The sequence below is a fragment of the Cygnus atratus genome, chromosome 2, assembly GCF_013377495.2.
Source record: "Cygnus atratus isolate AKBS03 ecotype Queensland, Australia chromosome 2, CAtr_DNAZoo_HiC_assembly, whole genome shotgun sequence".
Taxonomy (NCBI): domain Eukaryota; kingdom Metazoa; phylum Chordata; class Aves; order Anseriformes; family Anatidae; genus Cygnus; species Cygnus atratus.
Window position 1 is genome coordinate 127116714 of NC_066363.1, and position 27729 is coordinate 127144442.

The 27729-nt window shown below is 38.4% G+C and overlaps 1 protein-coding gene across 2 annotated transcripts in view; it reads right to left on the reverse strand.

Moving 5' to 3' along the window:
• Window positions 1–376: 376 nt before the first annotated feature.
• STAU2 (staufen double-stranded RNA binding protein 2) overlaps window positions 377–27729 on the reverse strand; it is a 168254-nt gene continuing 140901 nt past the window's right edge. For both annotated transcript variants that reach the window (XM_035563164.2, XM_035563166.2), the window contains 2 exons: window positions 1521–1609; window positions 377–669 (listed from right to left, as the gene is read on the reverse strand). In XM_035563164.2, the coding sequence (XP_035419057.1) occupies window positions 576–669; window positions 1521–1609 (183 nt within the window). In that variant the 3' untranslated portion in view covers window positions 377–575. The remainder of the gene's footprint in view (window positions 670–1520; window positions 1610–27729) is intronic.

Below are 27729 nucleotides of genomic sequence, written 5' to 3' on the forward strand. Positions count from 1 at the left end.
AGTGCATTTTAAAGTCATACATATTCATATAGAATGAAGAATGCATAATGTCTGCATAAAAAGATAAGCTGTATGACTATATATGAAGACAACAACTACAATTCTCACAGCACTGTCATTGGTTAATTTTAAAATATTCAAGCATTATTTAAAAAACAGTAAGCTGAACTTAAAACTACACTACGAAAAATTGTATAACTGAACCAATGCTGACTTCTTTTCCTCAGTATTAATCAATTTTAAAGTTTCTTTTTTTTTTTTTTTTTTTTTTTTTACCTAACACTTTTGTTAATTAGTTGTCGTTTTAACCTCCAGTAACATGATCAGATTTCTTCTGCCTCTGGGCAATTGAGTTATGCTCTGATCTTGAGTTCTAAGGGAAATGTTCAATTTTATTTTTTTTCCACAGTTGAATAAACAGTACCATGTATACTATCTCTTGTGTTAGAATAGTGTTGTCTTCACATAAGACTCAAATAATGGTATTAGTCATTCATTTCCTTGTACACATACACCCTATTGCGTGTTGACAGGTTTATAAGGATGCAGTGGCAGCCGTGGGTGCTGGGAAGCTCCTAGACGACAGCCTTTGAATCCTTGCAGTCCTGAGCAATGGTGCCTGAGTTAGTCTGTTTATTGTCTGCTTTCTCTCCCAGATGCTTGACTTGTCTGAAAGATTAATACATTAACAAGAGTGGTAAGGTCCAGGGTTGCACATCTTTAAGACATGTTTATTAGCAGATGGCACATGAGATTCAGAGGTCACCGTGGAAGGTAACATTTTGAAGTGAAACAACAATATTTATGTTCAAATACTATGCTGATGAGATCATATGGAAAAATGTTTCTGATTAAATTAGTTTATAAATAGCCACGATATATCTATCGAAGACTCCAAATGGCACTTATAGTCTTCTTTCTCCTATTCTATTACTCCGTAATTTATTTACTAATACCAGACTTTCTCTTTATGTAAACAGACTAACAGCTGGAAAACAACTTCTATACTGGACAGACAATCCCACTTTCCTGAATAATTGAAAATCCAGTGTGAAACCCGGGTCTATTGTCTGCTACTTAAAGCTAATATTCCATATAAGACTTTTTAAGACCTGAAAGGATTTTTAACTTACTTTTAAATTCTCTAGGGTAAAATTCACCTTGCAGACATAAGGACTTACTGGCAGATAACTATCCTATTTACAGGCAACATCATGTGCTACAACATTTTGACAAAAATCATCTTATGCTACTTAAAAAGAATCCATACAATAAACAGAAAATCCTTTTCCTTAGGATTTCTATAGGAAGATTGACTGTCTCATAGTTCATTAGCAAATATTATCAGTAACGCTGAACCTGAAATCCTGTGTATCCTCTCAAACTGTCAAAAACTGTATGCAAATTCCAAAGGAAATTTTTTTGCACAGGTTTAAAAGGGCAGCTAAGCTCTTAATTAACATTTCTTATCTCAAATGCCACATGGGCATTAAAATGCAGAGGATTTAAATGGTACTTACTTTTCAAGTGATCCATTTTCAACTTTCATAGCCCCTTCCACTGGATCCAGTCCTTGTTCTGAAAACTGTTTCAAGGCACTTAATGCTGCCTAAAGAAAAAATGAATTGTTAAAGAAAACACTAACACAACTGTATTAAAACCAAATGGAAGAAGGTGTGTATTTTGTGGTATATTGCATCCAAATCTTTCCCTGTACATAGAAGCCATTTAGACTACAGAGCTAATAAAGAGGGTAAAGAACAGTGCCATGACAAACATGATAAACATGATAAACATGATAAACTATGTTTGTGCATAGATTTGGGGACACCTTCTTCCTGGGTACATGAGTGACTTCCATTTGTGTTAATGAAAGCTGCATTACCTACATGAATAACATGATATACTTTTAAGATTCTTGCCTTTGTGCTCTGTAAAGTCTCTCCAGCTTCCCCATGTGCTTTCCTAGAGCTTACACTTCCCGGAGCTCCTATGATGTTTGCAGATGATTGCAGAAGGTGTGGGCAACGGGGCTGCAGGGCACTACCACAAGACTGGATCTTGAACAACACAGAAGACTGATGTCTTATACATAGGCCATTGGACTGTACTAAGCAAGGTGAACCAATATGGATTGATTATGAAGCACTAGCAAAAGAAGAATGATCAATTTTTAGCTCACATTTTACTGCATGATTGCATATTTTATTTACCAGCTTCTCTCTCAACTTCATGAGTCCTGCTTTAGTTCTGCAAAGCACATTGTTCCTCTTTCCCCTAACTGCTTTGGCAACAGACAAACGCTTTTTTGGTAATGAATTTAGCAAAGGTTGGTTATGAAACTGTCAGACACCTTGTGCCTCACTTTGAAAACACAGCCAGCACGATAAAACAATTGAAGTCCGTTCTGTCTTGAAGGTGAAAGGCAAAGGAGAGTTGAAAACCAGATTTTTCTATTTAATCACTCCCACCTAATTTTCATGTATTAATCACAGGGAAAAAGGAAAAATAGACACTGCCACCCAAGGTAACAACACAAACACTGGAACTGACTGCAGGCCATGTGGCATTGTTGTTCACAGTGAGGCCAGCAATTGCTGTTTAGAAAATTGGAAGTTGTTCTCTTTTTCATTGTTGGGATAGAAAGAATCGGTCTCTATCTTCTTTTCCCATTCCTTTTGGGCAGCAGGGGCTCTGTCCGAAACAGGAGCTGCCATTGTAATGAAGTACTAGATTTGCTCTCATACTAATTCTTTGCCTGGATTCTCTCAACAGCTCCTTCCCTTGAAAGGTATGTTTATACAACTTAAATATTATTAGACAATGTGTATTTTGGCAAGATGAATAACAGTGCAAAAATTGCCAGGCTGCCCTAAACTAAAAGACCATGCATCCCGGATTTGTCTATAGTAATGACTAGCTGCTAAAGCTACAGAAGGCTGCATGAGGTACTCCCACCCATAACATGTGAAGGTGGAATCCTTCTAGTCTGTAAGGTTTTATGTTTTTTGTCCTAGTAAACAAATGAAAAGTTAAACATTTCTTAAACTGTCTTGCCAAACATCAGATTATTGCTGTTACTTACTCGTCCACTCTTCTTTTGCCATGTGTTCTGGGCTCCCTGAATCTGACAGCCACCCTGCACTCTACTTGCTCCTTATTCCCATCCTTTCACATAATTATTCCCTTCATTTTAAAATCTCTGCTGCCCACATCTTACTTTTTATTACTTTTCCATGCCATTGCTTGTCCCATAGGGGCTGAGCATCAGCCCCTCACCTCAGACACAACTTCTCCCACTAAAGTATCTATCAGTTTTATCACCCTTTAGGTTCCTCAATGAATTAATTCTTCCTTTCCTAATTTTTTTCTGTTTTTCTTGACATTTTGATATATTTCCATTTTCTTGTAAGACATCTCTTTTTCTACCACCTCACAGTGTCTGTTGCAGTTTCAGACTTATATTCTCAGCTCCTATAGGCTCTGATCACCATCTGCCTTTCCATTCTTGATCTTGACTGAACAGCACAATCACTAGGTTTGCTCTAGCCAAACAATTTCTCCCAGTGGCAACAAGGTTTTTCATCTACTCTCAACTTCTCTGTTTGTTCCAGTAACCCAACACCTTTCTTCATCCTGATTTCTCCCTTCTGCTCCTCTTCTTGGGATTCTTCTCATCACAGCGCAAGCACTACTCAGCAAGTGAGGACGGAGGGATTTGGGCTCCTGTGCTTCCTTGCTTCTGCGGTGTACTTCAGTTGATCATGGGCTAGCAACAGTCTGCACCTAACAAACCAAGGAGTAAGGACTGGCACACAAGAATCTCCTTTCTTCTCATATTCATGTTTCCTGATCAACATTAGCAAAACAATCAGTCTCATTTATTCTTATGTATGGTATAGCCCAGAAGGCATTCCTAGGTAGCACTGTAAAGAGAGAAGGAAGCCAAGACATCTGCTCCTCCTACACAGCATTATTGCTACCTCATCTGTTTTTCAAACCCACCTTGTTTACATTTTTAAATACCCATTCTTAGCTTCCTGGTCTGATGTGTGAATTGTAAACTTGTGGAAGAACTGTTTGTTCAGGTTATTTGTTTGTATAGTGGCTTAGATGGAGAGCCCCTACTCATAGTAATAAGTAGTGTCACGATTTGAGATTAGATCATGGGGTGAGTGTGTGAAATACAGAACAGACTGATGTTGATCAGTGGTCACTGAAATCCACAAATCATCAAGAGATTAATTGGACCAACACAATCCTCCTTTCTAGAATTGCTTCGAATAAGCACATTTGTTACTCGCTTCTGCTTTACTCATAGAACGAGCTATTGCAAGGTAATCACATAAATTACAGAGCAGCCTTCATGGTTGCTTTCCAGAAAAAATGCTTTGGAACATCCTGGAGGAACACGAGCCAATGTCTCAACAGAAACAGATCATGAGGGCATCTCTTTTCCTCCTCCATCAAGAAGGGAAGTGCTGAAATACAAAATAATGAACTCCTTTGCCTGTAAGCATGGATTTTTACTATATGGGTGTCAAGGATGTAAATATGGAACACTTAGAGGAAATATATAAAATGAAGGTAAGATTCAAGGTGTTGTCTTAATAAGACAACAAACATTTTTAATAACAACACAACATACAAATCCTAATGCTTGTAATGTGTGTAGCCTCGTTTCTCCATCTCACCCTTTTTCAAACCATGTCCTTCCCAAGCTCAAATGTTATCTAAAAGGTGAGATCTCAGATATATTTCTGAAACCAGATTTTAAAAGGGGCAAGTAGCAGGAAAGCAGTCCTGCACCTGTATCCCTGATCTTCTAAGTGAAGGTGTCAGGGTGTTTGTGTGAGCTATGCTGAAGAACCAGCCCTCTACATTGTCCTTCATTGCTGGGTTTCTCACCTTTCCTGCTCTGGAAGCTGATGATCTCTTCGAAAGCTCTGGATTCTCACTACTGAGTCCCCACTCTCTATCTTCTGCCTCAGTCCCATATCTTTCCCAAGCCACCCCAGCGTCCCTGGTCTTCCTTTCTTTAATATCTGCTCCAGAGTTATGACTTCTTTCACAGCACAGGAAAAAAAACCTCTACTTCTCCACAAACCTCCCTCTACCTAGGCCCCTTCTTTTTCCTGCTCCTAAATGCTCTCCCATTCAGGAGCTCCAGCTGATCCGAGCTTCCAGAGATAAGCTGCCCTTCCTCAAGCCCTCCCAGCCTCCTACAACTTACAGCCCCTCTTTATCTTCCAGTTTCCCAATGTATTCCAGGTTCACATGAGACTTGATTTCTTTTGCATGGAAAAATGTCTCTCTCCCCATAGGTCACTTGTGGGGGAATCCTAACTACTTATATCCTGACTTTTGCAACATTTGTATTTTGGGAAAGTTCCTTTCCTTTAAAATGTCCATTAGTGTGAGGTGACTGAAGGGCAGAAGAGGAATGATAGAATGGGCCTTACAATCTCATTAAAATTCCCACTTCCCTTTGTCCCAGTTCTCCCATAGCTCACTCACATTTGGGAGGATCAGCAATGCTGAGAGAAGCTGGTAATTAAACAATACTTTGGACCTTAATAGATGTCCTTAATGGTTCTCCTTGCCCTGTCGTACCCCTAGACAGACATGAAGGTGCTGGATTCAGGAAGGAAGTTGGTAGCAGGGAGGCTGTGACCTGAATAATCAGCAGAGTGACACAGAGCCCAAGTAATCTGCAGCGAAGAAGAGTTACAAGCAGACGCTGGGCTAATTTAATCCATGATTCAATTCTATTAGTCCCAACAGATTTACACCACTTGGCTTAAACATAACTTGTGAATGGCAGATAACTTAGGTTAAATGAAAAGGAAAGAAAAGAATGGAACATTTGACAGTGAATCTGGTGAACAATTTCCTCTTTTAAAGGCTCAACACTTCCTTCCATTGATATTTTTCTTACAATAGAGCATCTGCAGAGATATAGAGAAATTTTTCTCTCCCCCAGAAGATTTTACAACTGTTTTGTGAGAGAAGCCCCATAGGTTACAGAACAGATGTCCTTACACATTTCTTGTATCACTTTTTTTCTGTGTAGCTACAACAGTGCCAAAAATACGATGCCAACAGGATGCACTGCACTGCTAGCTGTTTCTCTTGGCTGCCATTTCCACTATTAGTGTGTGTGTGTGTGTATCAGGATGGAGATGGATGTTTCCAGTCATTTTTTAGCTTTCCTCAAGTCAATTGGCAATTAGTAAATAGCACTGAAACTTGTGAATATTCTTCCTGTTTTTCACCCTGGGGATTAAGTGTCTTGTAATGACAATCTAGTAACATTAGATCATACTTTTAGCAAGGATTGCAGACAGGCACTATACTACTCCATGTGCATTTAAGCCCACATCCTCATGATAAATTTTTCATGTTTGTTTTAGTATGTGGCTTGTGTTTTTCCTCTTAAATCTATATTGTATTTCACATTATTCTATGAAACTGAAAATTGTAAAAGTTTGTTGTTCTCTGTGACCCTTCCAGTTGACTTTACCAAGGAGGTCTGAGACAATCATAATAAATACTCTGCTTAGTACTGTTAATTTACTGGTGAGATGTCTCCTAACCTCAGTTTTCTAAAAGCATGAAAAAAAAAATTCAGCTTGGCCTTCATCAGTGTTTTCTGAAGACGTAAAATTAGAGGCAGAAACAGTTATCGTGCAACATTGAATGAAGTCAGGGTCCAGAGTGGATAATGAAGGACAAGATTTTCTTGTATTTAGTAGCTGGGTCTGAGTTCAAGGTTGAATCTGCAAATGACTCAGTGTGATCATAATGCCTGTAGCCACATGACATATGCATGAACAAATCTCAGGCTGCACTGAAAGCTGTGGTAAAAATGATAGACAGATAAATCCCTAGTCCTTGATTTCACTTGCAAGCCAAAAGCCTAGAAAAGAGCAGAGTTGGTGCATGAACTAATCTCCCAACAGTTATATTTACAAACACTCAGTATTCATCTGCTTTCTATGCTAAGAGAAAAGATGCCCCCCAAAGCAAGGAGGCTCTTCCCTGCTTCCTGACATTTGAGGCCTCAAAAGACAATATCATCTGTGCAATAACACTGCAGCAATGCTGCCAGCATCAGTAATGAGATGCACTTCATGACTTTTTAATATGAGGCTTTAAATTTCACATTTAAAGGCTATTGAAAAAAAAAATCAACAACAACAATATCACAGCTGTTGAGGTGAGTTTGAGGACTTAGTGTCCCAAAGCAAAGCAACTATTTAAATTTGTATGTATTTAAAATTATTGTTCTTGGTGATTGTTTTTGCTTTCTCTTGGTGAAGATATTTTTGACCAAGCCTCTACTTTGCTTTAACTTGCCCACACCCAAAATTGCATGCACACACAAATGCACAAAGGGTAGATATATTTACACGTGTAGACCTAGATACATACACACAAAGTAGCTAAGATTTGACTCCTGCACACCTACATTAAATCCTCCTTGACTTACCAGGTTGGCAACATACAAGCTAGCCAGAAATTAGCTGACAGGTATTGCAAACAAATTCCTTTTCCCAACAGCTTCTGCTGTAAATGAATTCACTACACTGCATGCAATAACTTTTGTTAGGAGTTCTTGCCACTTTCCTCACAATGTGCTGTTCTCCCCAGATGATTAGATTTCATTTGAACCAATGTTAACATCTGTTTAAAAATTAAATTCAGAAAGGCTTTTCACATCATACAACGCAAACCTTAATTAAATGACTTTAAGCCCTTTCCTCATACATTTTATGATATGCATGAAAAATGGAAGGTTATAATCTGATTAGCTCATGTAGTTTACATGGAAGTAGTGTTTTCCAAACTGATTAATCTCTACACAAAGGAACAGTCACCTGATAGGCACTAGAATTAAGGCTACTGATTGCACCTGTCAAAAGAAGGAGGCTGGAGGATAGAAGGAGCCCAATGTCTTCAAACAAAGAATGATGATTCACGGATGTAGCTTAGAACAAGTCCCACGCAGTAGTTAATGCTACCCCCAGGCTACTCATGCAGCCAGCACTTAAATGACACGCAATCCACATAGAGCCTGACCTTGCCAGCTTTCTGGGGGGTAATCCTAACGTAAGGATTAACTGTTCTTGAACATATTTTCCGATATATTAAGCAGAATTTCTATCAAAAACAGCCTGCATGTTACCTTCTTTCAGCTAGTTTTATCAGACACGTGTATTCACAGTTCAAATTCCTCCATGCCTCTCAAAATTCCAAGTGGATGGAGTGAAAGGAATTCAACATGGAACTTGATTTCTGTAGATCTTCATCTTCAAAAATCTACTTAAGTAAAGGGGCTGGTTGAATTAACAGTAGAGTGAATCAGGCAGTTTTTTATTTCAGCATTTGAACTACCACGCTAGAAAACCAACAGCCATTCTTGGGACTATACAATAATTCCAGAAGTAATAATAGCAAAACATTACATTAAAACCCAAGAAACAGCTGCATGATCATTTGAGCTGAGACAGTTCCATTGCTTTAATGGTGATTCAAGAGTTTCTAGCCATGAGGAAAGAAAAACATACTGAAAAGCACCTAACTTTTAAAATAATGAAAAGGTATGCTTTTTTATGAAGAGTACCTGATTAAATAAAACTGAATATGAAACTTAACACTGGCGTAGGACGATCTGGGGCAGAGAGGCTAGTCTATTTGCCAAGTTTAGGTTTCATACTTACTTTCAGGTAGGCATAAGAAATGAAGGGATAACTAAAAGATCTCTAAGGAACTCAGAGAAGAAATGTTCTTAAATCTTTGTTTTCTCAGACTCTTTCCTCCTCAAGTGTTCTCAGCTGTGAGGAGCAACATTTTCAAGTGCTAAAAAAATGCTAACTTTGCATTTACAGTCTATGATGGAAACCATCACTTCTTTCTGAACATCTCAGAAGAGTTTTCAGGTTCAATGCCAGCATCTACTGAGGTCTGTCTAAATCCTCAAACAGTGAAGCGAGGTGTGAAAGTTCAGCCCAAGTACCAACAGTTAAAATAAGTCCTGATCAAGCCTCTTTTGTCAGATCATTTCAGTACCTCTTCAGTCTTTACTGGATCTGATTGAAAAGTCTGGAAGTTCTTCTAAAGTGAATTTATTTCTCAATTCAAAACATTTTTTTCCTTCAGTTGTTACAATTGAAAGAATAAAGATGGAAAGAATAATGCATCATCACAATTTACTAATCAGAATGGGGAAAACAATTTAAAATGTAATTTCCAAGCATTTAGACTTTCACCAGACAGCAATTAATATTCAAATCAATCTTGCTTCTAATTTCGTATCTTCATTCAGAAGCTAGTTAAACACTAACTTTCAGAAGGAGGTAGAAACCTAGGTAATATAGGTGCTTTCAATAATTAGAGACTTCCAAATGAGAGCATTTAGATGGCTAATTAGTGGATGGGTAAGTAGAGGTAAATCATGGAATTTAGACAACACTCAAAAATGGCTGAGAAGCTGCAGACAAAAATTACAGGAGATTTTAAGGAACATGGCTTTAAACCTAAAACTGAAAACAGCAGAATGTATATCCTCAGGCAAAATGCTGCACCAGCAGGGAAGAAAGGCCATGAATCACTGTCTCTTTCATCACTGATGGCTGGAAAATATCCTTGTCAGCTGCGTTCTCAGAACAATTTAGTTTATTTAATTATTTATTTATAGGCATTTCTACACATTGCTGTGTAGATTTGCAAGTCCACTGTCATTAACCCTGTGTGTATTGCGGGAGAAATTGAGCTCCTGATTTAAAATAAGTAGACGGAGGTTCTTGGCAGTGTAAGATTTCTGGGTGACTTTGAAAATGCATTGGAACAGACAATCCCCTTCGTCAGCGTGACTGCCACAGTTCCATACAGTTTTGAACATTGCTACCACAGCTTTCTCAACATAGCTAGCAGTACATAAACGGAGTAAAGACCCCACCATTCCCCACTAGGGAATGGGCCTTGACCCATATTAGTAGTGTAAATGTAGCCAGAACTTGTTTTAACAAAATGGATGAATTCTAAACTGAGTTGCATTTTAACAAGATATAAGCATTTACTCTGTTATCTAAGCAGTTTTCTTAGGCAACTGCTGATTTAAAGTCATTTAAAAAAATGGGTATTAAAAGATTGCTATAAATTCTCAGAGAAGATTCACAGCAAAATTGGTATACAACAAAGTAACGCAAAAATTGGTATAGAAGATCCACAGTTAAATTAGTGTACAACAAAGTTCAAAGTATCGAGTGTTACTCAATGCTTATTTCAACATGGTTATATTTCCACATAAAGTAAACTGAACTTGTAAAACACACTCACTAGTGTTTAAATGCTTTTCATCTCTACTTGCAAGTGTCTTCTTCTTCATGAAACTATATGGCACAAAGGACCAGGGGTGTTTTTATTATTCCTGTTTTTAAAGGTAAGGAAACTAAAGTAAAGGGAGGGTTCATGAGCACAAAAATGTATGGCCCAAGGTCAGGCAAGAAAATAAGAATCACTTTTACTAATCTACATGCATTTTATCATAGCCCAAGATAGACAGAGGGAGATCCTGGAAAAAAGAAAAAAAAAAAAAAAAAGTAATGATAGAAAATAAAACCACAGGCCTCATTGTAGCCAGGACTTTCATTCAAATAACTGATTCCTTTCACTACCCTCCAGCAAGGTATAATCTTCCCATTAATGTTAAACACTTTTCACAACCTAGCAGAGAAAAAAACTCACTTTAAAGAGAAGCAGGCAGGTGAAAGCCTCTAACAAATTCATTTGTTTTGCCTAAATGTCTTAGAGAATATAGTGTTGTTTTTTTCCCCAATGTTTTACTATATACATATATATATATTATTTATTACTTAAACATTTGACACATTATTATCTCTAAAGACAGTAGATTTAGTTTAGACATGGGAGCGATTTCCTAAATATCAGATTCCTTGGTTTTAGCAATTTTAAAATGAAAGAATGTTTGTTCTTTCACGCCAAGTCCATTACCTTCGATTATAAGCGTGTGTCAGTCTAAACATGACTAGAAACCTGAGTTTGAAGACAAAAGCAAAAGATCACACAATGCAAGGGGCTGCCCATTGGCTCATTCAAGCAGCACATTACAGCTTGAACAATGGGGAGTTTAGGGCTGTGGATTCTTACATTACTGCATCTCTAACGAAGCCCACATACTAAATTGCATGCTATCTCTGCTTCTGTGTAACTCTACTCCTGCAGCCTGAGTACAGGCGTTCAGAGAAGGACACTTCCACCCTGAAAGCACTAGGGACCAATCCCCCTCTTCATTCTCCAAGTCTCATTTTACAAGTGTGCATGTATGTCCAACAAAGTACCAAATCTAGACTGACAGCTAAAAGTGTTATATTTAGCATATATGGCATGTAATCAGAAATTTGAGTGTTTCCAAAAGGCAAAAGTTTTTTTGATTCTGATCTCAGTGTATTTTTATACTGCTTTAGCTGGTATTTTTCTCCTAATTGAAGATGATCAGAGTCAGGCCCACTCAGCTACAGGCTGAAAAATCTCCTCTGAAGCAGTTCATAATGTAATTTTGTCCTTGCTAACTGTCGATGGCTTGTCCTCATCCCATTTTAACCTACAACCATCAGCTCCTTTAATGGAAGTGTCTATAAAGATCTTCTCTAAAATATGCTTTTCCAGCACACTTAATGTCTTTTAATGTCTTTCCAATTAAATCCAGATGTGAAAAGCTTAAGGAACAGTTCTCAGGACTGAAAAAGATGACATAAATCTTGCAGCTGACAGAGATCCCACTGAGCTCAGTTGGGGAAACTCACAGAGGACTTCTTGTGGGCCAGAAAAGCTGCTGGGTATAAAGACAGATGTGTATACTCCTATTAAAAAATTTTAAATAAAAACTGACTCCTACAATGAGGTATCCACAATTATCAGGGACATTACTAACTCAATCCCTCAATGTGCTGAGCACATCCTGTGTGGCACAGATTTCCCTCATCTTTTTGGGAAGTTTATCAGAGTTGAAGGGGGTCACATCTGTTAAGGAAAGAGCACCTCACCTTTCAGGATTGCAGCTCTTAAACCAGTGGAGGGGCTGATTCTGGAAAATGCTGTCTGTCTTCATCTCATACTGCTATCAGCCAGGAGATAATGTGCTCAGCAAAGCGAAACTCTGAATTTCTGCCTCCTTTACCTCCTCCATAATTAGGTTAGCAGATTAAATTGCGGTTTCATTACAGAAGAGACCCCAAATGTGCTATTAATTAGAAATTCTTACTAATCTGATGGGAAACTGGGGCATTCCTAGTGACTAACTACCACTGATGGTCAAGTGCTGTTTGTGCAGCTGTCAGTTTGCGGTTTATTTTGCTGTAATCACATGTATACTCTCAGACATTTTTAATTTTTTTTTAAATTTTTTTCTTTTCACAACAGTAGGTCATCTTATTTTGCCCCTCCACAACTGTTTGTAAATGCGGGTTCAGCTCAAGCCACATCTTTCAGGTATACAGGAAATCTCTCTCCTCTCCCCACCTCCCCCCCCCCCCAGCTTGTGTTAAATAAAGTTTCTAGATAACTGCCCAATGCTAACAGCTTCAATACTTTCCTACCCCCTGCTAATTTATTTTTTTTTGAAATTGGTAAAATATCCAGACAGATCAATGCTTTTTAAAGAGCTTCATGCTCATAAGAAGCAAGAAGGAAAAAAGGAAAAAATGTTCCAGCACAGAAGAAAAAAAAACATTTCTAATTGAAGATGAAGCTTGGGTCCATGTTTATTGATGACAGGGACATCAGTAGAGATTCTTTGGATAGTATTACTTAGTTTCATTTTTCTAATGTCCATAAAAAGGACACAGCACAGTTTGTTGTCATGAGTGAGTGTGTGGAAACATGAAACTAGATAACAATTAATGGATAATCTTGCATACTCATGTACAACAATAAACAATCAAATATGGGATTTAGACAATAGTGCAAGCCTAACTGAAAATGTCAGGCTCCTAAACACCTGGACAAAATACTTGAAGATAAAATTCCTCCAGATCTCTGCTTGCTTTATTTTCCACAATGGCCAGCACTTTTCAGACCATCACTCCTGCAGGGCTGAAGGCTGGATCTGACTCCCACCAAATCAGTGTTTCATGACCATCACTCAGGAGACACGAGGAATGCCCTTCCCTTGGAATGAGCTGCTGTCTCCATGAGGATCCCAGTCTTGGCTAGCTCGGGAATGAGCTCAAATCTCCTGTGCTTTGCTGCCAGGGACCACCAGGCCAGCTCTGATTTATTGCTTTTTCTTTGCAGTTTTATGATACAAGAATGTTCACTTGTAATTACAATAGCATTTTGTTGGCTCCCTGCCTTCACTTGGGTATGCACAACACCATATCCTTCATTCCAGCCTTTTTATGTCAGGACCCAAAATTTGAGAAGAAAAGCACATCAGAAGTATTATGAAGATGCTGCACATCTTGCTATTCCTCAAAGAGGTGACTTGTATGTATTTGTTGTTGGGGATGCATGACCAGCTGGATAGGACACTGAACTAGGAGTAAGGAGGAGAGCTGGTCAAAATTCTCTCTCAGAAAAACACTGAATAAAGAAACAAACCTTTTTAAGAGAACATGTCAGTTTTGAGGAAAAACTTTCTAGGTCCTGGACAGACTCTCCAGTCAAAATATCACTGACAAGTGCCATACACAACCATTGGGCTGATGAGTATGCTTGGGGTGACAGATTCATACTTGCTTGTTCTTCTGTGTGAAAAATTCCAGGAGGTCTCTAATTCATTTCAAAATGAATAAAAATACTTGAAATGTTGATGTGTTATTGTAGGATAAAAAGTCTGTTTCATTCAGAAGAGTGACTCTGCCACTAATCTGCTATGTGACCTTGGAGAGCAAATTTAGCTCAATATTTTTCAGACATATCCTTAGCTCCTGACTTTGAGATCAAGTAGCATATTTAGATATTTTTTTGTGTGTGTAAATTTGATTTTTTCAATTTCAGCAGGGGTATGCACTTCTTCATAGGAAATTCCAGGTATTTTAGATACCATTTAATAGTTAACTGTCAAACAATTTCCAAGTCTTTTAAACAAAGAATACTTCTGTGCTACTTTAATTTATAGTGCCATATATGTCCCATTTAAAGTGGCTGTGATTAAGAAGAAACACCGAGCTTAGATTTTTCTACTAAATGAGAAAAGTTTAAAGCCAATAAACTGTATCTAGGGTTTTAGCTGGGAGATGAAATAAAGAGCACATTTGTTCCTGGTCACTGAGTTTTTAACCTGGGTCTGTTGCTCCTGCTGTTAAGCTCCTATACATTCCTTACTAGCACATAGCATCCAGCAATCCCCGCTCTCAGAGTCTGGAATTAGAGGTGAACTGCAAAATAAAAACTTTTGGGAGAGAGTTAGTGTATGGCAAGTACCACACATTCTGACAGAAGAAGGCAGCTGCAAAGGTTAATTTTAAAAAGAGGACTTTTTCCACAGACATTTTAAAATTTTAAATTAGATGTATAAATTCCAACTCACTATTTGGATCTGAGGATTCTGACAATATCTGGAAAACGTGGAATGTGCAGCTGAATCTGGTGGATAAAATGCCAGCTGTATTTCACCTAGCCTTTTAGTACAGCAGAGGAGATGTTGTGCCTTATGTTTCTACTCAGTTTTCTACCTCAGTTGTGCAAATACCTTTCAAGTGCCCCAAAATTCATCTTTACTGTACAGCAAGAAGGAAAGGAAAAAAAGGGTTTTCTAGCAACAAAATAAAGCTATACTATTTTTCTACCCCCAATCCTTTTCCATACTTAAATTTGTATTTTCAATCACATTATGTTTTTTTTTTCAAATAAAATATTTTAGCCTGATTTTTTACAATACAGGAGCAGTATCATGACTTTATTGTTTCTCCTTTTACCGCACAATCCTGTCTTTCAAGGGTATTTGAGTATTTCTTAAAGGTGAAATAGAAAATGGAGAAAGCCTAGAAATTACTTCAGTAATTCATCATTTCAATGATCAAGTTAAATGACAGCATCACAGAAAACTCTAGTAAAACATTTTTTCTGCCTAGTCCAATGTTGCCATTGTACACAGAAATTCAACCATTTCTTTAGCAAATGCATCTTGAGATGAAGGACTAGTCCTCTACTAAAATCAGTATGAGTTATTTTCCCATTCATGTTGTGAAGTGGCAGATGAACTTTTTACCATATTATTTCATATTTTCTATTGCGTACAGCTCTCCTTTTTTAATGGAAATGCCAAACCTATCTGAGGATTCAACATCTACTTCCATTTGTATGTTGATTTAAGTAGGAACTGACTGTGTGTACCTGGATTTGCTCTACAGTCGTTAGTTCCTGCTTCTGGCTATTACTGCAACATAGGTAGAAAGATAAAAAGAGTACTAGTGGTGAGGGATGGATCAGGCGCTTTCAGTCACCTCCATGAATGCTGTCCTTCATGCTTCTCTGCTAAGAAGGGTATACACAGGGTACTATGTTGCCCATAAAGTGCTTAAAGTGAGACACTAACAAGCAGGAACAAGATTTTCTCAAGAACTCTCACTTCTTAAATTCAGAAACTTCTCCAACTGGCAGCTCAGCAATGCAGATTAGGCACTCCTTGACTCTGATTAACTGAGCTGTGCAACTATAGACCTGCTTTTCCTCCATTTACAGTTACAGTCAGATATATATATATATGTCCAATAACTTTACTGAACAGCTGGCTTTTAGTCTGGAAGATCTGCTAACGGCTATTTTATCATTTCATCCTAGCACCTATTATTAAAATACATTAACCACAGCTGTCAAAAAGAGCTTATGCAAAATCTTGCTAGTTACAAAATAACCTGTCAGGATTAGATTCAATAAAGAATTTAGGTGCTTACAAATTAGGCACTGTAAGAGCAAGGTTTTAAATAGCACATCCTTGGAATAAAATCAAAGGTCTAAAGTTAAGTACTCAGTTTCTTTATTCAGTGTGAGACGAGAGTCAGGTTTCTCTGGAGGATGACCCAAGAAAGCCACATACTGAATATGGAGCTACCTGCAGGCCATGAGGTGCTCCAAACCCAGAGGTGAACTCCTGCTCCTCTCTGGAGTTCAGCTGCAAATCCAAGACCACAAGCAGAGGACCTGGGAGCTTGGTCAGACAGGACCTACCGACACAGATTCTCCTCAAGACAGCTGGCTCTTCCAGGTCTTCTACAGACCTGGCCAGAGCTCACTGGTTTCACTCAAAAGATGATCCCCAGAGGAGGAGGTAGAGGTGAGACTCCACTTTTTGTCAATGGCATGGATGCGGGAACACTTGTCCAGCATACAAGAGAGACAGATTTTAGTTTTCTGAGCTTTAAGCAGGAGACTGACTCTGTAGGCTAATGATCACAACAGTTAGTGAGGTGTCCTGGGGAGCATGTCATGATCCCCAGACAACTTCTGTTCTTTACCCAATTCTTACTTTAACACAAAGCTCAGAAGTGATGAAAGCAGAAACTGCAATCCAGTATTACTGCTTTTCAGTGCCTTCTTTGACCTGTAGGATACAATAATATTCCTTATTTTGCTTTCTCTGTGTGATCCTGTGTATTTTAATTTTTTGCTATACAGTGCCTCTGATTACCTGGGTAGATCCATAAAAAGCTGTACTTGCCATAGAGAATCTCCTGTGTCATTATGAATACCTTCAGGCTGTAGAAGGAACAGGGCCTGAGTTCACGTTTCCTCAGTAAGTTTATGTTACTGTGTAAAGCATGGAAACCACTAGCAACTACTCCAACCACAGCTGAATATAAAAGCCTTCAGGATGCTATTTTGTCTAATATTTTTTTCCATATGATTCATTTTAATTACCATACTGCTGTATCTTAATAAGAGATTTTATTAAGATAAATAATTTTAATCCTTAATTAGTCAAGCTGTTTTTATGCAAATGAATTCCAATAAGCCTGCTCGTGTATTCAAACTGTATGAGAGGATTTCCAGGATCAGACTACAGTTTTACTCTGCCATGATAGAGTAAGTTGCTTAAAATCAACACTCACAGTAAAATAAAAAAAATACTAATGTAACAATAAAAGCAAAAATACTAATGTAAATTAAATGGCACTAAAACATTATGCCCAATCTTATTTAGCTCTAAGATTTTAATAATTGTAGCCCTCACATAAACAAAACAATCTTAGCATAAAGGAAAAGCTAGCTTTGTAAGGCTGCCACCAGAATGGGAGAAAATACACTCATAATCATGCATATTATACAGCAGTATTTCTCAAGCAGAAATAAGACCTAACTGAAACCATGCTTGAGATAACTGTCATGCTATCAAGTTTCAATAAAGAGAGGAGGAGATCAGACTTACTCTTTCCTTCACAATGAAATCAGTATAAACAAATCATATAATGTTTGGACACCAAACTCCTGAAACAAAGAAGCCTAGAAAATCTCTTAAAACCACCCACAGACTCTGCATGCTGACCTGTGATTATACAACTGGAGAAGATCATCCAAACTGCGATGTAAACCAATGTCAGTCTGCAAATGATAGTACTACAATGGTTCTAACAAAAAGTAAAGCAAGGCCCTGGAACAGTAAGGAATACTTTTTATGTTTATCTAACCATTTTCCCCATAAATGAGGAATACTTTTTTAAACTTAGAGAAAGAAGACCACTTAGTCCCCATACTGAGGATAATAGCTCTCTTGTGTGTCTTTACTAAATTGCAACACACATCTAGCTATACAAAAAGGAGTCTGGGACCAATAGTAAAAGAGAAGTCTTCCTAATGCACTCTAGTGCCTATTGCATTTCAACCCGTTCCTCTGTGAAACCATCTTGTCCTCATATTTACTCGCTATTTGGGAATATTCAGTCTAATTTTTAGAGAGAGATGTGCCAAATAGCATATCTCTATCTCCTATGGCCTACACACAAAAAGAGAAGCTCAGATGATGAAATGCTTTCAGTTTTCTCAGGAAAATTCAGTGTTTCCGTAGACCATACTTATACCTCAGATGTTTTTCTCCTTCCATGGCAGCCAAAAGCAAATTATTCTAGATCTGAATAAACACGTCCCTGTCTAGAAGAGATGTGAATGAGTATGGCCAATTCTCTGTCTATGGATGTTGCTTTGAAAATATAAAACACCACGTACTTTCAGGTTAGGCTTCACAAGGTGCAAGTCATACAGTATTAAGGACTCTAAAGCACTGGATTAAACCAGTTGCCCTGAAGGCAGGGTCTGTGATCTATCCATTTTTGTCCTGTTTCCACTCAGTTTAATACTCTATAAGGCTGAAAAATATTTTACTCAAATCAGAAGTTAATGATATGACACACCTACCTTCCCTTTCCCAAATGCTCTGAAAAGCAGTGGCATTCCTTTCTTTCTAGGTATGCCACAGAGGAATTTTATCATTCATATATACTTAGTAAAGAAACTTACTTCATTAAAATCAACCACCCCTTCAAATTGGTTAATAATTTATATTTCCTTAACATTAATCTCATTCTTGTCTTTAAGCTACAACTGACTAAACTGTAACTTGGTATCAACCATGGGTATTAATCATACAAAAGAAAACAAAAGAAGTAATGAACTGACAAAGCTTGTTAGTCTTCTCCAGTAAGAGTGCAGCAATTAACAATACAGTGAATGAATATAATCATTCAAATCCAGTATAAAAAAACCTCTGTATAAAATAAAAGGTATGAAGAATGGTAGCTGACAAAAACTCAACAATCTTGAGGGAAAAAGTCAAGCCATTTTTACACTTAATAGACTGTGAAAAATACATTAATTATTAAGAAGTTATAATTTGTATTAAGATGAATAAAATGCTATTCTTAAGAGAGTATCTTCTGTGGTATTTACCTAAAGGCTGTTCCCTCATATTGTCATATACGCTTCTTATATTGCTGTATTGCTCACATTTAATCTTTTCTAGATCTTATTTACAATGTTGTGCACAGCTAAAAGCCATGCTACTTGCAGTAGCACATGTACAACATGTACAACTTGCAGTTGCATGTTGAGTTAACAATGCATTTGTACATGAAGAGTGTTTTTCAGGAAACATAAGAAAAGATAATCTTAGCTGCTCTTAGTGATCACTAATTCTCTTGTGTTTAATCACAAGAAAGCAGGGCATAGATGAAGAGCTAAAATCAATCAATTTTCCCCAATATTTTGATATTAATTTCAATGTGAAATTCTAACTTATAATGCCTATAATTTTAATATAAATTATTTTGGATTCTAAAGGCAAAACAGATTTTTTTAAAATGTATTTTAATGTTGCACATTCGGTCAGAATGTAATTCCCACCCTTCCCTAAAGAAGGGGCAAGAAGGAGTTTTCAATAAACTGCGACAATCGTATGCTGATATTTTTTGCATCGTAGCTATGAGTTCACAATATACACTGCATATTTTAATAAATGATATGCTTACTTTGCTAATAAGTTCTAAAAAGAGCAAACCCCTCCTTATAGCAGCTGCAGCAGCCCAGATGCCACAAAACCAGAATGCCTCTGCTATGCAGGGGAGGGGCTGGCTTTTCCTTGGCATGGCCACGTGGAGATGCCGGCTTGCACCAGCCATTCACAAGTACACTGTGGGGTTTGGACACAGGGCAGGGCAGGAGTGTGTGCAGAACTGGTTTAATGAACAAGACAGAATTAACTTATGTGTTGATGTACAGATGGCAAAGGAGTTTCAGATCTGGTTTGCCAAGCGGAAAACGGCAGCTCCAGCCCCGTGCCTTAGTCTTCCCATTGCACCACAGTGCAACTGCCTGGTTTTTCTGCTTTGGCAACAGGATTAAGCTCTAGCCCTGAAAAATTGGTTCCATAAAGAATACAATGTGCACGTGCTGAATAACAAATTCCCATGTCATCAGAGTTGATTGTTTCTGATGAACAGCAAAGTTTGGCAGGCAGAAGAATGCCCCTTCTGTTTGGCTTGTGGGAAGACAACATTATCTATTGTTTTCTCTACAAAACTCTTAATACACTGTTTGACTAGCAAGAGCAAGCAACAAAAGTCCTGATCTCTACTGGAAAAGAGTGAAGCTTCTTCTTTACAAAGTGTTGTGGAAGGTAGTACTAGAAACCCCAGATTTCCCTGGGAAGCAACAGCACAAAGCTGCTACCCTCCTGCCATATTACTCTCCCTATGCCTCCTGCATGCTTTTTACCAATTCCTTTCAGCAGTGAAAAATTGGTCACCATGCCCATTTTATTGTTGTGCCATCCATCTGCAAGTTGGCTTGGCTAATACGATGGACATTGAGAGAGCAAAGCACGAAGTCTGACTAATGAAAAAAGAAGCAGCAGGTTTTTGCCCCTAACATCCTGTAACAAGAAAAGGGTGAGCAGAGGGTGAGCTGAGTTTTTCAGATCAGACAGAAACTGATCTGTGATCCTCATTATGCAAATGAAGGACTTAGTCATGCAGTTTTCTCTTTGGAGAATGCCACCAGGCAGGAGTAACTTGACAGCTGTGCTCTCGCAATAGCTAGGTTGGATTCCTGTACACTCTTCAGTCCTGTGCATTGTTTTATTACTTTGTATTTAGATGTACAAAACTCCATGCACCTGCACTACAGAGCATTAAACCCTATATCTACTAAATCTGCCAACACAGAAGCCAATTCAACTGGTGGATTTGTTTGATGTGGTCGCTCACTGGGAAGTGGATTGAAAGCACAAACTTCTCCCAAGCCTACCACTGAGGAAACAACTGTAATATTTTAGTGATGTGGGTAGGACCCAAGTGAGTGACAGAGTAAGGAGAATTTGCTGCAGTAAGTTATTTCTGAAACAAAGAAACAAAGTTCCTTTGTTCAGTTGTAACACTTTTCCTGACTTCTATTACCCACTTGCCTTTTCCCATTCCCAAGGAAAGTTCCATTAATCATCCCTCTAATGGAAACACTTGTGTCTGATCACTGAGCGGTGGACACAGGCATAGTCTTGGGCATGCACTGAACAAGAAGAAGCCCAAGGGAAGCCCAGCTGAAAAGTTTGGGAAAGCAAGGATGCCTTTTTAAAATAAACTTTGGAGAGGTCAGCAGGACAGCAAGGGGTCAGCACCAGGCAGCCAGTGGGTGGATGGCACAAGAGAAAGACAACAACACTTGTCATTAATTATATCTGTTGGAATGCTACACATTTTCCCCCCCAAGTGGTAGTACTCCAGACATCCAAGCACAATCTCTCCCACGTCCTACTCGACCCCAGGCAGGGCACATGCCAAGAAGCTTTCATAGAAGCCAAGAAGTAGCTAATACAAGCAGGAGTTAAAGAATTTAAATGTGTCCCTCCACTTTGAAACATTTCTTTTCTAGTTTAAAGCCTTCCCATCCTATCTGTCTCCTCTATCAGTGAAACACATATTTTTTTAGAGGTAAATATGGCTAGATTTCTGTGCCCATCCTCAAGCTAACAAAACTCTGACTTTCTTTGGAGAGGAATAACTACTGGAAACCGGACTGCTCAGAACAAGAACTCCGCTCGTAAAATTGATCCTGCAAAATCCTAATACTATGTAGCACTTATTCAGGTCTAGATGTATCTGATTTCCTTTTTTTTTTTTTTCAAAATGTCTACAAATGTCAGAATGCATCACTGCATGCAATTTCGCATGCCTTTCTATTGCAAAACTTTGAACTATCCTTATAGTAACAAGTAATATCTTTTATTTTAATAAAATCCCTAATAAATTGTTGGTGGGAGAAGAAATTGCAGGCTAGTAATTCATGGATAGATCCATTCTCACTTTACCCTGCACTCACCAAGGACATGCTCAAAGTTCATTGTCTTCTGTGAGCAGAAGAAGAAAGGTATCTCTGGAGCATGATTTATCACATCCCAAATAGGTAGGTGGGAGAAATCAGACTCTGGAAATGCATCTCTCTGTATTTTCGCTGCAGGAAAAACTATACAAATAGCCCAACTTAGAAGCCTTGCAGTTGACTGAAAGTCATGCAAGATGTTGACTATATAGCTTATGAGAAAGCATTGAGTATTAGAACGTTAGCATAGTAGGTTTCAATCATAGAATGGTGTTACTTGTTCATATTGTAAAAATTTCTGCCCTTTTCTGCAGCTTGGCCTGAAGTGTCTCAAAGTCAGCTAGTGAGGTTCCTTTGTGTAGATGGAACAACAAAATGGAATCTGGAGGGGATCGTGCTGGGGGAGGGTGGGTGTCCCCTGTGCACTGCAGAACTGTGTTTTGCACTAATGGAACTCGACAGAGATAACAACTCAAGCAGGATTGATCTGGATATGCTAAAGCCTGCTAATGGATTCAGATTATTATTGGGGAAGAAATGAAAAGACAGCACTGGGGCCACTGAAAAGCACTGTGCAATTCTGTGGCTTAAGGAGAAATTCCCTCATGGTGCAGGGAAACCCCTTACCCTAAATCCAGCTATAAAAATTGCAGCAGAAAACTATGCATATATATACATATATATATATGTAGATATATTTTAGAGAACAAGGAGATCTTTAGAAAAAGAGAACTCCTCAAGTAGATTTAAAAAAAATAATAAAAAGTGTGACTGTGTTTTCATTTGAATGATGCATCAAACAGTGAATATTCAAACTGAGTATTACAGTCTGTGTGCTTGAGATCCAAGATGGAGTTTGAATCCACAGCTCCAGAGCCCAAATTCAACCACCACAAATTTTTGAGAGTTTTATTTACCTCTTCCTCTGCAGTTTTCAAGCTTTCATATAGTCATAAAACATGGGCAAAAATAGGTTCACTCTACAAACAGAAAAATATTGTGGAAGGAAACATATGTTGTGATACAGCACAGTATCCACAGGAAAGTATTAATCATTTTTTATGAAAAAAAAAAAAAAAGGAAAAACTACCCAGTGGTGAAAAGTAGTAGCACTCTGGAGTTATTTATCTCTGGACAAAGAGAGTTGTTTATCCCTTGATAAAGAACTCTGGAGTGACCCACACCTCTTGGCACTCAGAGGTTCAGCACTTATTCTCCGGTCAAATTATTGAATGAGAGAGTTAAGAAGAGAGACACATAAGTTAAACATAAAAATTTAAAAAGCAACCCTTCTTCTTTTCTCCTCAGAAAACAGCAGCAAACAAAACAAAGAATGAGCCTGGTTGTGCTGATTTAAACCATTTGCAAAGCTGCACTTGTGAGTTATGCTTGTATTAACCAGAGACCGGATACCAGGCATCCTTTCCTACTTTGAGAAACTCATCATATCTAGAAACTGCTCCTATAGGAGATGGAGAGAGACAGGTCTAAAACACAATGCAAATAAATTGAATTCACTACTCAAAACACCAAAGGGAAGGGAAAAAGAACCTGTCCAAATCATCAGTTTCAAAAAGAAGCACCTTCAGGTAGCAGAGTTAATTCCTCAGATTTCATCTGAGACCTCACTGTGAAAGCAAGTTGCCACCCCACTCCAAGACACTTCCTTCAATTTAGCTCCACTCCCTATCTGAAAACGTGTATTGATTTTACTGTATTGTCCTACATGGGCCAGTGAAGGAAGCTACAGGTTAGTGAGACTTCTGATCCATAGTTACAAACCACATACGTTCATTGATTCAGAAAGCCAGAAGGGAATCACACTGTTAGTGCTGTCCTTGTGTGTTGACTAGAGAAACCCATAGAACTGCAGAGATGTTTAGCAGCTTGTTTCCAACGGTGAGCATTTTACTGCCCAGAACTTTTTTTGTCATTTGAATTTGAGAACCTACAGATTTGTGCTATTGGTTCTTATTATGTCCTTCTCAGCAAAACCAAAGAGTCCCTTAGGAGTCAACAACTTTTTCTTTGTAAGTACTTTGACAGAGTCAAGTCAGCTCCCTTTTATCCTTTAGAATTTAAATCAAATGAGCTTTCAAGTCTCTCACCAAAAGACATTTCTCCCCACTTCCTCTAGCAAATACTTTTTTTAGTGACTGTTTTCTGAACTTACCTCAGTGTTTCCATATCCCTTTAAAAATTGCTGACATCAGGACTGGATGAATTCTTCCAGCATCAACTTGACCAATGCCACTTACATGGATATGTACCTTGTAACACACTTACTGTTATCCAAGGCATTTGTGGTCAAGTACTGTAATGGGAACCCTTATTCATTTACCCACCTTATTTGACTCCAGTTCGGTTACTTACTTTTAGGCTAAGATTCTCCATTCTGTCAGCATGACTTTGATCCCTTGTTCCTCGATGAATAATTGTGTGGTTAACTATGTCACGATGGACCTTGTTTGAATCCACTAGGCTGACTGCGTTGTATTTTATGACTTACCATCATTTAACACTCTCCTGTTCTTGTGCTATCAGCAAATATAATTGAGAGATGATTTCATGCTCACTTCCAGACCGCCACTGTACATACTGCATATAACCCTACACTGAAAATTAAAACTGAGTTTTGAAGTGTTTATTTCTGTGTAGTGTTGAGAAAGAGCAATGTCTTATGTACTGGAAAAGATTTCTCAGAATGATTGAGGAAAGGCTGTATAAAAATAAAAAATAAAAGGTCAGGTCACATTGTTTACCCCTGTCTCCAGTTCTGTGTAAACTAATGATAGGATTGAAATGGAGACATCTGTGTGTGCAAGGAAGACACTGCAGGTCAAGCTATTTGATTTCTGTGCAGATTAGGTATGTAAATCCTCTTTTGTTAACTTATAATATGGCACACTCAAAATCTGTGGTCTTCTCACACTTCTTGGGAAGATTATGCTTACCGAATACATATGAGATCTTGCCTGTATTTTAGTCTTGAACAGTGTGTTGAACATTAAACATTAAAGTCTTGAACATTGTTACAATTACTCTCCTGCATTCTCAACAGAGCTAACACAGGAGAAAACAAACAAATAAACACTATACCCCATCCACAACCTTGTTATAAAATGAGAATAAAGTTGAATTTTGCCAGCAATGTAAAATATCAAACTTGAAGCTGGGAACTTTCAGTATTGCAGCACCTCATTAACTCAGAATGCTTTATTTTGTTGAACTGAAAAGTTTGAAAGTGTCCAAAGAGATCTTGCCCAATTGTGGTGGGTTGACCCCAGCCGGCAGCTAAGCCCCCTCCCAGCCGCTTGCTCACTCCTCCCCAGCAGAATGGGGAAAAGAACTGGAAGGGCAAAAGTGAGAAAATTCATGGGTTGATAAAGACAATTTAGCAAGTGAAGAAAAAGGAGGAGAAGAACAAGTGATACTGAGGAAATCACTCACCACCTCCCACTGCAGACCAATGTTCAGCCAGTCTCTGAGCAATGGCTTCCTTGGAAAAAGTTCACTTGGAAAAACTCCCCTCCAGTTGTTTTGCTGAGTGTATGGTTACATGGTATGGAATATCTCCTTGATCAGTTTGGGTCAGCTGTTCCAGCTGTGTCCTCTCCCAGCCATTTGCCTACCCCCAGCCCGCTCCCTTGGAGGGCAGTGAGAAACAAACACCTTGACACTGTGTGAGCACTGTGCAGCAACAGCTAACACATCGGGGTGTTGTTTGGTCACAAATCTAAAACACAGCACCACCTGAGCTGCCATGAAGAAACTTACCTTCACCCCACAGACTCAGTACATTACTATGCAACAATGCAGCAGCAATGGGTACTGAATTCAGATGATGAAAGCAGGTGGTGAGATTACCAACTCTGTTCTAGCCCATGTGCGTATTTACTGTACGTGGCTACAGAATACAGAAAGTTGCAAACAGCTGTACATCCGGAATTCAACAGCCTTGAGACTGCAGATTGTTATAGCTAACAAAGCTATGAATGCCCAATCTCTTTAAACAATACTGTGCTTCTTTAAAGAAAATAAGATATCAGTATAATAAATAACAGGACTCCTTTACGTGAGAGAAACAAAGGCTGTCTTAAAATATGAGTTGTACTTCACTGAACTTGGGCTGCTTCTTTAAAACTAAGTTTTTATATGAAACTAATTTTTCTCTATTGCCTTGCAGTCTTAAACTTCATACTCCACTAAATTCAGTATTTGAAAATAACTATTTTGAAGAATTAATGTATGAAGACTCAGCAGAACAGATTGCTCTAAAAAGATTGTTCAAAAAATTCAGGCTGCATGAAATTATTTAGGGTGGCCTTACTTAGATGTAAAAACAATGACTATCCTCACATCTTACTCTTTTATTAGCCTACCAGTCCATTTTAATTCTCAAAATTCACATACTTATGTACTACTCACTGGATAGTAGCAGCCTGCACTGTCTCAATGACAGGATATTAAATACCCTGCACTCTGTTTTCGTTTAGTGTAGAAAGGAATCTAGGTCTGTTGCATCCAGAAATGGAATTAAGTTATCAGAGAATATTGATTTCAACATTGAGAAATATTGTGGCTCTCATGAAAAAAATTAATTGTGAAATATACTTAAAATAAAAATAAGATAGAATGTCATCTATTAATTTCAAATAGAGTATTAGAAATACGAGACAAAAACTAAGTTCTGAAAATTCAGGTTTCTGTATCACCCTCCCTCAACTGTGATGTTTTTACTGGCCAAAACCACTTGGTTTTGTTCCCATAGCTTAGCCAGAGGTTTATTTGTTGATATATGATCGCAGAAAAATCATTCTCTGAGTTGGGATAGGAAAACAACTTAAACATCCAGCCCTTCATCTGGAAAGGTTTTCTAAAGGCTCCATTGCTTTGGTCAGACTTTTGTGTCTGGGCTCATAATCTGGGAAGAGCAAAGCCATGAATCCCCCAGAGTTATTATTTTACATCAAGTGACCTGTTCTAGCTGTTATTCCAGCCAGGGAGGCTGGTGAGAGAGATCAGGATTATACCTGCCTATACCATAATAGGTTCTTCCCACTAAACTCCTGAAAGCTGAAACACTGTGGATTATGAATATCCAATTTAAAAAGGAAAGAAAGGATCAGGTAATCCATGCATTTAAGTGATGCTGAGATCCCACTATGAGCAGAAACCTTTGGACCTTTCCTGAGGTCTACATTCCATTGCCTGAAGCATTTCCTTGAATTATTTTTTGCAGAGTTCAGTGCATTTAACAATGGGATTTGAAGCTGGAGGGAGAAGATTTGAATACTGTAGAACTAGCTGAGAAGTGAGCAGCAGACAGGAGAATGGCCACAATCCACATACTTCCCGTGCTCCTGAGGACCAGGTCCTGACCACTGCACTCACCTGGGTGACTGCTCCCAAGGTCTGCATCTGAGCAGCTCCTGGGCTGCTCAGGTACCTGCTCCGGAGGCCTTGCTGCAATCCTCCCCCACGCATCTGGGGAAACACGGGTTGGAGGGGAGGAAGGCTGCTAGGCACCCACTTCTTGTCCCCATATTAGGCTGGGAGATTGCCAGTGTATGAGTCTTGGGAGCTCAAAAGCACTTCTCAGATGTATTTTTCCAAACATTGAAGTCAGATGCTTTTCCCAGTAGTTATATCGAATGGACCAGAAAGTTGGAGAAAGTAGGTGGTAGGGGAGCTTATTAGTCTAACTGTACAGATTGAAAATTCTACTATTATGAATTTTGCTCTTTTCTGGACCTGCCAGAAACAGGATATACTGCATCCCAAGTTTCCACGCATGGAAAACCATCAAATCACATTACAAATAGTCAGGCAAAGGAGCTCTGTCTTATGATGAGTCATATTCAATTCTCATTGCTATTTATCAATAGTGTCTCTCCTCAA